General features: G+C 46.9%; 1 protein-coding gene across 1 annotated transcript in view; it reads left to right on the top strand.

The window, feature by feature from the left end:
• Positions 1-14645, top strand: part of LOC124043218 (inactive phospholipase C-like protein 2) — a 45464-nt gene that overhangs the window by 21485 nt on the left and 9334 nt on the right. The window contains exons 2-10 of the mRNA XM_046361546.1: positions 1312-1413; positions 1723-1872; positions 4196-4356; positions 4629-5220; positions 5615-6829; positions 8606-8855; positions 9141-9427; positions 12509-12712; positions 13303-13378. Coding sequence (XP_046217502.1) covers positions 1312-1413; positions 1723-1872; positions 4196-4356; positions 4629-5220; positions 5615-6829; positions 8606-8855; positions 9141-9427; positions 12509-12712; positions 13303-13378 — 3037 coding nt within the window. The remainder of the gene's footprint in view (positions 1-1311; positions 1414-1722; positions 1873-4195; positions 4357-4628; positions 5221-5614; positions 6830-8605; positions 8856-9140; positions 9428-12508; positions 12713-13302; positions 13379-14645) is intronic.

The following is a 14645-nucleotide window of genomic DNA, read 5'->3' on the forward strand; positions in this document are numbered from 1 at the left end:
TCTCTCTCTCTCTCTCTCTCTCTCTCTCTCTCTCTCTCTCTCTCTCTCTCTCTCTCTCTCTCTCTCTCTCTCTCTCTCTCTCTCTCTCTCTCTCTCTCTCTCTCTCTCTCTCTCTCTCTCTCTCTCTCTCTCTCTCTCTCTCTCTCTCTCTCTCTCTCTCTCTCTCTCTCTCTCTCTCTCTCTCTCTCTCTCTCTCTCTCTCTCGATGGCACAGCAATCTCTCTTCCTCTTTTTATCAAACAGTCCTGCTGTTTACAGTTAAAGGGGCTTTTTATTGGTTATACCTGACTAGCCAACTAACCTTTGACCCTGATAAGGTTGACTGCATCATACACTGAACGATATCCATGACATAGATAAAAGGACGTGCTAAATGACTGAAGCTTCTGAACAAGGTATCTGGGTTTCCTCTTGGACAAGAAGCTTCAGTAGAGTAAATGTACAGACCTGATCTACAAAGAGCCAACAGAGACTGTACTTTCTCAAAAATCTGGAATCTTGTAATGTTAGTTGTACTATACTGACTCTGTTTTACAAATCTTTTATTGAGAGTATTTTAACTTTTTGTATTGTTTGTTGGTTTAGCAATTCCACTGTCAGCCAGAGAAATATGCTGAGAAGGATTATCACCACAGCAAGCAAGGTACCTTAGATGGGCTCATAGAATTACATTCAGGAAGCTGCGCAGCGAAGATTGCTAAGGTCCTACACCTATTTGTTTGGTGCATTTCTCTATGGGTGTTTGTGTGGGTTCAGATTCTACATTGATTCTACATTACTCCGATTTAAGTTGAATGTTTACCCGCGTTAGACCTATTCTTGAGTATTGGCTAGGCTGATTGATAAGATTGCCATTACAGAACGTGACCGTGCCCCCTCTGTTCTTCCCTGGTTCTCCATCATTCTGTCAGACTCCAGCACCGATGCTGCCACAGATTGCCTTTGACAGTTTAAAAAATCTAGAGCTAGATATATCTGTAATTGAATAAACCCACCCCTCTCTCTCTCTCTCTCTCTCTCTCTCTCTCTCTCTCCTCGAGTGGAACAGTGATAGAACTCAGATCATTCGGAGGCCAAAGTCATCAAGGGGGCATGGAATTAGAATTTTCAAAGCCCATCAGTGTTTGATTAATGGGTTATTGGTGAAGATCAAAGGCACTCTGACACATGTTATCAGAAAGAACACCAGCAAAGTGAAATGAGCCTCTGCTGGGCTGGGTAGGAGTGTAGGTTTATCTGTATTCATCTTTCTCTCTGTCTCTCTAATTTCCTCTTATCGATTCCCCGCACATCCGCTCCTCCTCTCTATAGGATGGGTCTCGTGCTGGTCGTGAGAGGAAGAAGACGGTATCCTTCAGCAGAAGTCTCTCTGAGAGGAAGATCAGCAGCGCTGCAGACTGCATCAGCGCCATGGTGGGGAACATCACCCATTACACACACTAGTTATAAACCAGTTACTACACTAGTTACACTTGTTCCATTCTAGTTGTACAGTTCTGAAGTGGCAGTGTCTGTTGGTTTGTTTTTTATACAAGTGACTGAAATATAACTGGGGTGTATTCGTTAGTGCACAGCATAGCAAAACATTTCACAACGGAAAACGAAGAGAAAAAAAAGTTTCTTATTGGTCAAGTGCAGGCAGTTCCTCCCTGTTTCTGCCCATTTGCTTCCTAGTGAATAGGATCAAGGTGTGTGCATGTTTGACGTCTCATCTGTCTCCAGATGGAGGGTACTGAGTTTCGGAAGGTGCGCTCCAACTCACGAGTCTACCAACGCTACTACCTGCTGGAGTCAAGTCTGCAGGCCCTGCGATGGGAGCCCTCCAAGAAGGAGTCCGACAAGGCCTGCATCGCTGTCCCCTCCATCAGAGAGGTAGGTAGCTACACCCGTATCGCCTTCCCCTCCATCAGAGAGGTAGGTAGCTACACCCGTATCGCTGTCCCCTCCATCAGAGAGGTAGGTAGCTACACCCGTATCGCCTTCCCCTCCATCAGAGAGGTAGGTAGCTACACCCGTATCGCCTTCCCCTCCATCAGAGAGGTAGGTAGCTACACCCGTATCGCCTTCCCCTCCATCAGAGAGGTAGGTAGCTACACCCGTATCGCCTTCCCCTCCATCAGAGAGGTAGGTAGCTACACCCGTATCGCCTTCCCCTCCATCAGAGAGGTAGGTAGCTACACCCGTATCGCCTTCCCCTCCATCAGAGAGGTAGGTAGCTACACCCGTATCGCCTTCCCCTCCATCAGAGGTAGGTAGGTAGCTACACCCCCTCCATCAGAGGTAGGTAGCTACACCCGTCCCCTCCATCAGAGAGGTAGGTAGCTACACCCGTATCAGAGAGGTAGGTAGCCGTCCCCTCCATCAGAGAGGTAGGTAGCTACACCCGTATCGCCGTCCCCTCCATCAGAGAGGTAGGTAGCTACACCCGTATCGCCGTCCCCTCCATCAGAGGTAGGTAGCTACACCCGTATCGCCGTCCCCTCCATCAGAGGTAGGTAGCTACACCCGTATCGCCGTCCCCTCCATCAGAGGTAGGTAGCTACACCCGTATCGCCGTCCCCTCCATCAGAGGTAGGTAGCTACACCCGTATCGCCGTCCCCTCCATCAGAGGTAGGTAGCTACACCCGTATCGCCGTCCCCTCCATCAGAGGTAGGTAGCTACACCCGTATCGCCGTCCCCTCCATCAGAGGTAGGTAGCTACACCCGTATCGCCGTCCCCTCCATCAGAGGTAGGTAGCTACACCCGTCCCCTCCATCAGAGGTAGGTAGCTACACCCGTATCGCCGTCCCCTCCATCAGAGAGGTAGGTAGCTACACCCGTATCGCCGTCCCCTCCATCAGAGAGGTAGGTAGCTACACCCGTATCGCCTTCCCCTCCATCAGAGAGGTAGGTAGCTACACCCGTATCGCCGTCCCCTCCATCAGAGGTAGGTAGCTACACCCCCCTCCATCAGAGGTAGGTAGCTACACCCGTCCCCCCCTCCATCAGAGAGGTAGGTAGCTACACCCGTATCGCCGTCCCCTCCATCAGAGAGGTAGGTAGCTACACCCGTATCGCCGTCCCCTCCATCAGAGGTAGGTAGCTACACCCGTATCGCCGTCCCCTCCATCAGAGAGGTAGGTAGCTACACCCGTATCGCCGTCCCCTCCATCAGAGAGGTAGGTAGCTACACCCCCCTCCATCAGTAGGTAGCTACACCCGCGCTTCCCTCCATCAGAGAGGTAGGTAGCTACACCCGTATCGCCGTCCCCTCCATCAGAGGTAGGTAGCTACACCCGTATCGCCGTCCCCTCCATCAGAGAGGTAGGTAGCTACACCCGTATCGCCGTCCCCTCCATCAGAGAGGTAGGTAGCTACACCCGTATCGCCTTCCCCTCCATCAGAGAGGTAGGTAGCTACACCCGTATCGCCTTCCCCTCCATCAGAGAGGTAGGTAGCTACACCCGTATCGCCTTCCCCTCCATCAGAGAGGTAGGTAGCTACACCCGTATCGCCGTCCCCTCCATCAGAGAGGTAGGTAGCTACACCCGTATCGCCGTCCCCTCCATCACAGGTAGGTAGCTACACCCGTATCGCTGTCCCCTCCATCAGAGAGGTAGGTAGCTACACCCGTATCGCCGTCCCCTCCATCAGAGGTAGGTAGCTACACCCGTATCGCCTTCCCCTCCATCAGAGAGGTAGGTAGCTACACCCGTATCGCCGTCCCCTCCATCAGAGGTAGGTAGCTACACCCGTATCGCCTTCCCCTCCATCAGAGAGGTAGGTAGCTACACCCGTATCGCCTTCCCCTCCATCAGAGAGGTAGGTAGCTACACCCGTATCGCTGTCCCCTTCCATCAGAGGTAGGTAGCTACACCCGTATCGCCGTCCCCTCCATCAGAGGTAGGTACACACCTAGGAGGAGACCAAAGTGGAGACAGCGATGTTATGAATCTTTATGGAGTTAACTCCTGATACATGCAATGACGTCTGGTTTCCTGTAAAAAACAGAGCAATTAAATTGAATGATCTGCAATACATTTAAATGGAGTTTGCACTCATCAGGAATGGACTATTCTTCAGCACTGTCTTGGAGCCAAATATAACTCAGTCAGTCAATGGAACTGAGTGAAACAATAAGAACTCTTGACTCTCATGTATACTGTTCTGTACTTGGTCTCATTTGATTGGATCCTTCTTTGTGTCTTTCTAGGTCCGCACCGGCCGCAACACAGAGACCTTTAGGACCAACGGCGTCTATGACCAAATCTCTGAGGACTGTGCCTTCTCTATCATCTATGGAGAGACCTATGAAGCTCTGGACCTGGTGGCTAACTCTGCAGAGGTGGCCAACGTCTGGGTCACTGGCCTGAGGTAGGATAGATGTCCACAATGTCTTGCTAGGTTGCCAGATCTGGTTGTGCTTTAGTTTAAACAACTCTCCGTGGCTAAGTGGTGTCATATCAAAAGGATGTCAAGATCCTTGAAGATGTACAGTAAATCTAGACCGACACCCAAATGGATCTCACAGTTAGACAATGGAAGTGAATGAAAACAACTGGAACAGATGACTCCCACAGTATTTCCTACCCTGGTATCTTTTAATTATGACAATCTCTGTGCAATCCTTCTCCGTCTCATCCTAGGTATCTGATTCTGTATGGGAAGCATGCCATAGACATGATGGCCAGCAGTGAGGACAGCCTTCGTCTCGCCTGGCTAGCAGAGACATTTTCCTCTATGGTTGTCTCAGATGGACAGGGTGGAGGAGAGGAGGTGGGGATCAGTTTGCGGTCGGCTGTACGTCTGATCAGGAGTGTTAACCCCGGGGTGAGGAGTGAGAAAGTGGAACACCGGTTTAAGGAGCTCCATCGTGTCAGGGAGAGGATGAATGGGGCCGGGACATCTGGAGTTGGAACTGTGGCTGAAGCAAAGGTTGGGGCTTCAGTTGTAGCTGTGATTGGCTCAGGAGCTGGCGATGAGGATAGGGCTCCAGCTGTGACCGAAGCTGAGGAAAGGGATGGGGGTGGATCTGGAGCTGGGACTGGAGCAAATGCAGACAACAGAAGAGGAGGGATAGAGGACAGGGTAACCAAGGAGGAGTTCATTGAGGTCTTTCACGACCTTTGCACCCGACCGGAGATCTACTTCCTGCTGGTGCAGTTCTCTAGCAACAAGGAGTACTTGGATACCAAGGATCTAATGAGGTTCCTGGAGGTTGAGCAGGGCATGGCTCAGGTAAGGATGGTGAAGAGGACCACTTCTGTTCTACCAGTAGGACTGTTTCAATGGGTTTTCTGTTCTACCAGTAGGACTGTTTCAATGGGTTTTCTGTTCTACCAGTAGGACTGTTTCAATGGGTTTTCTGTTCTACCAGTAGGACTGTTTCAATGGGTTTTCTGTTCTACCAGTAGGACTGTTTCAATGGGTTTTCTGTTCTACCAGTAGGACTGTTTCAATGGGTTCTCTCCCCTTTTCTCTCCTTTTCTCTTCTATTGTCCCTCTTAGCTCTGTCTAGCTGATAAGAAAAAAAGTGTCTCTCCAATAGACAGTTGTCGATTTAGAAATACAAATAACAATTTCACTTCAAGAGATGCTCATTTCTCTGTTCTCCTCTGCCCTCCGTGTCTAGGTGACTGAAGACACCAGTCTGGAGCTCATCCAATCCCACGAGCCGTCGGAGGAGGGACGTCGCCAAGGCTGCCTCTCATTGGACGGTTTCACCAGATATCTCACCTCCCTGGAGTGCCACCTGTTTGACCCAGAGCACAGCCAGGTGTGCCAGGACATGAGCCAGCCCCTATCCCACTACTACATCAACTCCTCCCACAACACCTACCTCATCGAGGACCAGTTCAAGGGGCCCGCTGACATCACCGGCTACATCCGCGCTTTAAAGATGGGCTGCAGGTGTGTGGAGGTGGATGTCTGGGACGGCCCTAGCGACGAACCCGTGGTTTATACCAGTCACACCCTCACCTCGCCCGTCAAGTTCCACTGTGTCCTGGATGTGATCGGCCGTTTTGCGTTCGAGGCTTCGGAGTTTCCACTGATCCTGTGTGTGGAGAACCACTGCTCCCCCTGCCAGCAGAGAGTCATGCTCCAGCACCTGAGGAGGATACTAGGGGAGAGGTTGTACACGAAGCCCCTCAGGGAAGGGGAGGTGTACCTGCCCTCGCCTAATGCCCTGAGGGGCAAGATCCTGTTGAAGGGGCAGAAGTTGGAGGAGGGATGCGGGGGGGCGGAGGGGGACGTGACTGACGAAGACGAGGGGGCGGAGATGTGCCAGAGAATGAAGGCTGGTAACAGTGGAGAAGGAGCGGGGGAGGGGGGGCAGAAAGCTGGAGGGGGTGGTGGTACTAGTAGCATTAAATCCCTGACCCCTCCTACTACCCCTAAACGGTTCCAGCTCCTAAAGGATCTCTCTGACTTGGTGACTCTGTGCAAGTCAGTACGTTTCACAGACTTCCAGATGTCGTTCTCTATCCAGAAACCCTGGGAGCTCTGCTCATTCAATGAGACCCTAGCTTTGCGCTGCGCCAGTGAGCGCCCAGGAGACTTTGTCAACTACAACAAGCGCTTCCTGTCGCGGGTCTACCCCAGCGCCATGCGCATCGACTCCAGCAACATGAACCCACAGGACCTGTGGAAGTGCGGTTGCCAGATTGTGGCTTTGAACTACCAGACGCCCGGGTTGATGATGGACCTTAACATCGCCTGGTTCCGCCAGAACGGGAATTGTGGGTATGTGCTGCGACCCGCCATCATGCGACAGGAGGTGTCGTATTTCAGCGCTGATACAAGAGACTCTGTGCCGGGTGTGTCCCCTCAGCTGCTCCATGTCAAGGTGAGTGGCTAGCAGATAGACAGCAGTGTTTATTTACATCTTTTAATGGAGGCTCCTATTCACTGCCGGGCTTGATGGCTCCTTAATAGTTGAATGGTATTGGTTCTGTTATTCAGTACACTTCTCTTAGTGGTTGAATGGTATTGGTTCAGTTATTCAGTACACTTCTCTTAGTGGTTGAATGGTATTGGTTCAGTTATTCAGTACACTTCTCTTAGTGGTTGAATGGTATTGGTTCAGTTATTCAGTACACTTCTCTTAGTGGTTGAATGGTATTGGTTCAGTTATTCAGTACACTTCTCTTAGTGGTTGAATGGTATTGGTTCAGTTATTCAGTACACTTCTCTTAGTGGTTGAATGGTATTGGTTCAGTTATTCAGTACACTTCTCTTAGTGGTTGAATGGTATTGGTTCAGTTATTCAGTACACTTCTCTTAGTGGTTGAATGGTATTGGTTCAGTTATTCAGTACACTTCTCTTAGTGGTTGAATGGTATTGGTTCAGTTATTCAGTACACTTCTCTTAGTGGTTGAATGGTATTGGTTCAGTTATTCAGTACACTTCTCTTAGTGGTTGAATGGTATTGGTTCAGTTATTCAGTACACTTCTCTTAGTGGTTGAATGGTATAGGTTCAGTTATTCAGTACACTTCTCTTAGTGGTTGAATGGTATTGGTTCCGTTATTCAGTACACTTCTCTTAGTGGTTGAATGGTATTGGTTCAGTTATTCAGTACACTTCTCTTAGTGGTTGAATGGTATTGGTTCAGTTATTCAGTACACTTCTCTTAGTGGTTGAATGGTATTGGTTCAGTTATTCAGTACACTTCTCTTAGTGGTTGAATGGTATTGGTTCAGTTATTCAGTACACTTCTCTTAGTGGTTGAATGGTATTGGTTCAGTTATTCAGTACACTTCTCTTAGTGGTTGAATGGTATTGGTTCAGTTATTCAGTACACTTCTCTTAGTGGTTGAATGGTATTGGTTCCATTATTCAGTACACTTCTCTTAGTGGTTGAATGGTATTGGTTCCATTATTCAGTACACTTCTCTTAGTGGTTGAATGGTATTGGTTCAGTTATTCAGTACACTTCTCTTAGTGGTTGAATGGTATTGGTTCAGTTATTCAGTACACTTCTCTTAGTGGTTGAATGGTATTGGTTCAGTTATTCAGTACACTTCTCTTAGTGGTTGAATGGTATTGGTTCAGTTATTCAGTACACTTCTCTTAGTGGTTGAATGGTATTGGTTCCATTATTCAGTACACTTCTCTTAGTGGTTGAATGGTATTGGTTCAGTTATTCAGTACACTTCTCTTAGTGGTTGAATGGTATTGGTTCCGTTATTCAGTACACTTCTCTTAGTGGTTGAATGGTATTGGTTCAGTTATTCAGTACACTTCTCTTAGTGGTTGAATGGTATTGGTTCAGTTATTCAGTACACTTCTCTTAGTGGTTGAATGGTATTGGTTCCATTATTCAGTACACTTCTCTTAGTGGTTGAATGGTATTGGTTCAGTTATTCAGTACACTTCTCTTAGTGGTTGAATGGTATTGGTTCCGTTATTCAGTACACTTCTCTTAGTGGTTGAATGGTATTGGTTCCGTTATTCAGTACACTTCTCTTAGTGGTTGAATGGTATTGGTTCAGTTATTCAGTACACTTCTCTTCGTGGTTGAATGGTATTGGTTCCATTATTCAGTACACCTGCATCAATCAAACAAATAAACAAACTAACAGACAATCAATCAATCAATAAACCGGATCCATCCATTCAGGTGATCAGTGGTCAGAACCTGCCCCGTCCGAGGGGTTCTGGAGCTAAAGGAGATGTGGTGGACCCGTACGTCTACGTGGAGATCCACGGTATCCCTGCCGACTGTGCCGAGCGCCGCACCCGCACGGTGATGCAGAACGGAGACAACCCCATCTTTGACGAGAGCTTTGAGTTCCAGATCAACCTGCCAGAGCTGGCCATGGTGCGCTTCGTGGTGCTGGATGACGAATTCATAGGGGACGAGTTCATAGGTTAGTAGTGGAGGGAGGGCGAAAGTCAGCTCTGCACTGACTGCTAGTCCGGTGTCCAGTCTGCTTTTGGTTGAGCTTGTCTGAAGCCAATAAATATTTGATTTGATACTACAACAACCTTTCAGCCATGTGAAGATTATTGCTAGCTCACAAGCAAGTATCACTAGCTAAGATAAAGAACACTTGGTAGCAGTTAAAGAGTGAGTGAACATTCACTATCTTCTCATGGTCATTTCATTGTCTAACACTCTTGTACATAATTTGTAATCCCCCGTTTTACCACAGGTCAGTACACCATTCCCCTGGAGTGCCTACAGCCAGGCTACCGGCACATACCATTACAGTCACTGATGGGGGAGGACCTCCCGTACGCCATGCTGTTCGTCCATGTGGCCCTCACCAACCGGAGAGGAGGGGGAAAGCCCTACAAGCGGGGGCTGTCTGTGCGGAAGGCGAGGCGAGGGAGGGACTACGCTGCACTCCGGGACCTGGGGATCAAAGAAGTGGACGAGGTTTTCAAAATGGCCGGCCCGCAACTGAAGGAGGCCACGGACCTGCGGGAGAACATGCAGGTGAGGCGGAAGGAAAAACAGTAATTTATCAATCACAATTTTCACATTTCATGACTGAAATGCCTGTATACCTGTATTCACAACAGATGATGTCTAACTCAGAATGGTAGATTGAAACCTCCATGGGTTGGGTTCATCTCAGTGATCACTAAACTATGACCATAAAGATGGCTGATCATTCCTCCAGAGACATCAACTGACTTGCCTAGTTAAATAAAGGTTCAATAAAAACAGACATCAACAGGTTGAGACTGAGTGGCGGTGGCGCAGTGGCCTGATCTCTGAAGGTCTGCTTTAGACTGACAGGTTATGGTTGAGACTGAGTGGCGGTGGCACAGTGGCCTGATCTCTGAAGGTCTGCTTTAGACTGACAGGTTATGGTTGAGACTGAGTGGCGGTGGCACAGTGGCCTGATCTCTGAAGGTCTGCTTTAGACTGACAGGTTATGGTTGAGACTGAGTGGCGGTGGCACAGTGGCCTGATCTCTGAAGGTCTGCTTTAGACTGACAGGTTATGGTTGAGACTGAGTGGCGGTGGCGCAGTGGCCTGATCTCTGAAGGTCTGCTTTAGACTGACAGGTTATGATTGAGACTGAGTGGCCTGATCTCTGAAGGTCTGCTTTAGACTGACAGGTTATGGTTGAGACTGAGTGGCGGTGGCGCAGTGGCCTGATCTCTGAAGGTCTGCTTTAGACTGACAGGTTATGGTTATAGTAAGCTGATGGTAAGGTGATGGTCCCTGTAAGTGTAACAGTATAGCTTCCGCCCCTCTCTTCACCCCTACCTGGGCTCGAACCAGGGACCCTCTGCACACAGACAGTCACCCTTGAAGCATCGTTACCCATCAGGCCACAAAAGCCACAGCCCTTGCAGAGCAAGGGGAACAACTCCTTCAAGGTCTCAGAGCGAGTGATGATTGAAACGCTATTAGCACGCACCACCGCTAACTAGCTAGCCATTTCACATCGGTTACATAAACATTTAGTCTGGCTGTCTAAATGATGTTAAGGACCTCTGATGTGTTTATGTTGGAGATACCTGGGATTCATGCTATGAGTCATCAGACTATGATGCCACCCTGATGTAGTAGACTGATGCACTAATACAAAGAGGCCATGAACACACACACACACTCTCTCTCACACACACACAGTCTTGAAAAACATACACACACACACAGTCTTGAAACACACACACACACACCTAAACAGAAGTAAACACTGAAGGCAAGCACCATGACATCATGAAGAGATTTAAAAAAAAAAAAAAAAAAATCTACATTGTAAAAATGTATGTGATTTATTGGTCATAATTTAATGTTAGAGTTAGGCATTAGAGTTAACAGTGTGGTTAAGGTTAGAGTTAGGCATTAGAGTTAACAGTGTGGTTAAGGTTAGAGTTAGGCATTAGAGTTAACAGTGTGGTTAAGGTTAGAGTTAGGCATTAGAGTTAACAGTGTGGTTAGGGTTAGGGTTAGGCATTAGAGTTAACAGTGTGGTTAAGGTTAGGGTTAGGCATTAGAGTTAACAGTGTGGTTAAGGTTAGGGTTAGGCATTAGAGTTAAGTGTGGTTAAGGTTAGGGTTAGGCATTAGAGTTAACAGTGTGGTTAAGGTTAGGCATTAGTTAACAGTGTGGTTAGGGTTAGGCATTAGAGTTAACAGTGTGGTTAAGGTTAGGGTTAGGCATTAGTTAACAGTGTGGTTAGAGTTAGGCATTAGAGTTAACAGTGTGGTTAAGGTTAGAGTTAGGCATTAGAGTTAACAGTGTGGTTAAGGTTAGGGTTAGGCATTAGAGTTAACAGTGTGGTTAGGGTTAGGCATTAGAGTTAACAGTGTGGTTAAGGTTAGGGTTAGGCATTAGAGTTAACAGTGTGGTTAAGGTTAGAGTTAGGCATTAGAGTTAACAGTGTGGTTAGGGTTAGGCATTAGAGTTAACAGTGTGGTTAAGGTTAGGGTTAGGCATTAGAGTTAACAGTGTGGTTAAGGTTAGAGTTAGGCATTAGAGTTAACAGTGTGGTTAAGGTTAGAGTTAGGCATTAGAGTTAACAGTGTGGTTAAGGTTAGGGTTAGGCATTAGAGTTAACAGTGTGGTTAAGGTTAGGCATTAGAGTTAACAGTGTGGTTAAGGTTAGGGTTAGGCATTAGAGTTAACAGTGTGGTTAAGGTTAGGGTTAGGCATTAGAGTTAACAGTGTGGTTAAGGTTAGGGTTAGGCATTAGAGTTAACAGTGTGGTTAAGGTTAGGGTTAGGCATTAGAGTTAACAGTGTGGTTAAGGTTAGGGTTAGGCATTAGAGTTAACAGTGTGGTTAGGGTTAGGCATTAGAGTTAACAGTGTGGTTAAGGTTAGGGTTAGGCATTAGAGTTAAGTGTGGTTAGGGTTAGGCATTAGAGTTAACAGTGTGGTTAAGGTTAGGGTTAGGCATTAGAGTTAACAGTGTGGTTAAGGTTAGGGTTAGGCATTAGAGTTAACCGTGTGGTTAGGGTTAGGCATTAGAGTTAACAGTGTGGTTAAGGTTAGGGTTAGGCATTAGAGTTAACAGTGTGGTTAGGGTTAGGCATTAGAGTTAACAGTGTGGTTAAGGTTAGGGTTAGGCATTAGAGTTAACAGTGTGGTTAAGGTTAGGGTTAGGCATTAGAGTTAACAGTGTGGTTAGGGTTAGGCATTAGAGTTAACAGTGTGGTTAAGGTTAGGGTTAGGTTTCATGATGAAAAACACTAACCTGTGCTGTTAAATAAAACTGATTGGATATTAGTGGTTCAATGACCCCAATAAAACATGAATTCAATAGTACGACAGTGATACGGTGGCTTTGTGGTTGTCACGTTAACCATCTCCCAATAAAGCTTCTCTAATTCAATCAGATGTTCTCAGTGATGGTATCCCAGGAAACCATGTCACAGTTTGTTCCATGATTAAACTCTAGCAACTAATCGCTTAGTAGAGGATTACAGTATGATCCACAGAACACTACATCACTAATACAGGACAAGCAGTATGTGTGTGTGTGTGTTTATATAGCTGTGTGGGTGTGTGTTTTGCATAAACCCCCCGACCCTCTGTATCTCTCTCTGTCCCTGTAGAACTCTGTGGCAGTGTTCAGGGAGCTGTGTGGGGTGTCAGCGGTGGCTAACCTCATGCAGTGTGTATTGGCCCTGGGATCCCGTGTGGTGGGGGCCGATGGGGACCCCCTGATGCTGTTTGAGCTGAGGGAGCAGTACCCTTCCATGGAGCCCCAAGGGCCCCTGCCGGACGTCCTACGCAGGGTGGTCTCCACCTACGAAACGGTGAGGATCAATCAAACCTAGTCAGTCCTTCACATTTTATTTATGTAGCGCTTTGGGTTTCCATTGAATAGTTGTGCAGGTTATAAGTTGATTGATTCTTTGACTTGTTTTTAACCTCTTTCTCTACTTGCCTCTCTCTCCCTGCCACCATGACATCATGGCACTGATTCAATTTAAAAGTGATTACTTTCGTAGACGCCCCCAAAGTAGAATGTGTGTGTGTGCGCTTTGAGAGTGCATCCTCATTCCTGATGAATCAGAGTGAGGGAGAGCTCACCATATCTTCACGGGAGATTATTTCGCTAAGTGGATCTCACGCCTTGACTTGAATGCTTGGGGGAGAAATGAATGGGAGGAAGCTGTGTGGGGGGGGGGGATCTGGACAGACCCCTAGGAGCAGTAGTGTTCATCCTCATTTGTCGAACACCAGACTCAAAGTGGGGTCGTGTCCCAAAAGGCATTGCCGCCAGAAGTGTTTAGTTAATCAGACGTGGGGTCTGAATCTCTCCGGGGTTATTCATGAAATGTTTGTTATTTTGATGTGTGTGTGTGTGTGAATAATAGACTGATCTTGTGTACTCTGTCTACAGATGATCCAGGCGAGCAGAGCAGTGATGGAGCTGTCAGACGGAGTCTATGACAGGATCCTACAGATACAGACAACAGGTGAGAGAGAGAGAGAGAGAGAGAGAGAGAGAGACACCATTATTAGAGACACATATTTCCCTCAGATTACACAAACCCACAAAGAAATTGAAAACAAATCCAATTTTGTTAAATATCTATTGGGTGAAATACCACAGTAGAATCAACTTAGAACCCATGTAAAATCTGAACCCACACAAACACCCATAGAGAAATGCACCAAACAAATAGGTGTAGGACCTTAGCAATCTTCACTGCACAGCCTCCTGAAGGTAATTCTATGGGCCCATCCATCTCCTTCATCTGCGTCAAGCATAGCCTTGTGTAACAATTGCTTAACACTATGGACTACTGTATGTTTAAGCTTAAACTCTATTGGACCAGTTAGGTTCTCTACTGGACCAGTTAGGTTCTCTACTGGACCAGTTAGGTTCTCTACTGGACCAGTTGGGTTCTCTATTGGAGCAGTTGGGTTCTCTACTGGAGCAGTTGGGTTCTCTACTGGACCAGTTGGGTTCTCTACTGGACCAGTTGGGTTCTCTACTGGACCAGTTGGGTTCTCTACTGGACCAGTTGGGTTCTCTACAGGACCAGTTTGGTTCTCTACTGGACCAGTTTGGTTCTCTACTGGACCAGTTGGGTTCTCTACTGGACCAGTTGGGTTCTCTATTGGACCAGTTGGGTTCTCTATTGGACCAGTTGGGTTCTCTACTGGAGCAGTAGGGAGAAATGAAAACCACACAACTGAATAATTTAGGAAAAGAATGCCAGCTTGTATTTTGTAAATAACCATACTTACAAAAAATGAATCACCTTGAGTAAATATTGATATGTGAAATTTGTTCAATGAGCTGAATGTAAATGAAATGCATCAATAAGACATAGATACAGGATAAGCCACATATCCTGCCAATAGTTTACTAGGATGCACCCAACTCTCTTAATCTGAGAGTCTCTCAGATTTCAAAGTTCAATAGCAATACAATAAACATGAATCCACAGAAAAACCCAACGCAATTCACAAATACTGACTTATAAACCTCTATGAGATGGAATCAAATGTGAGTGACTGTGCCTAACAATCAACACTGTCAGGTGTCTAAGTGTAGCATGTGCTTATAACAATCCCTCTGCAATGATGTCTTGCCACCCATACGTAGAATGTATGCACACATGACTGTAAGTCGCTTTGGATAAAAGCGTCTGCTAAATGGCATATATTATTATTATTATTATAAGAGTCACCACAACGTAGTATGGCAGTGCAAATTCAGTGTTCTCCAAGGAA

The sequence above is a fragment of the Oncorhynchus gorbuscha genome, linkage group LG09, assembly GCF_021184085.1.
Source record: "Oncorhynchus gorbuscha isolate QuinsamMale2020 ecotype Even-year linkage group LG09, OgorEven_v1.0, whole genome shotgun sequence".
Lineage (NCBI taxonomy): Eukaryota > Metazoa > Chordata > Actinopteri > Salmoniformes > Salmonidae > Oncorhynchus > Oncorhynchus gorbuscha.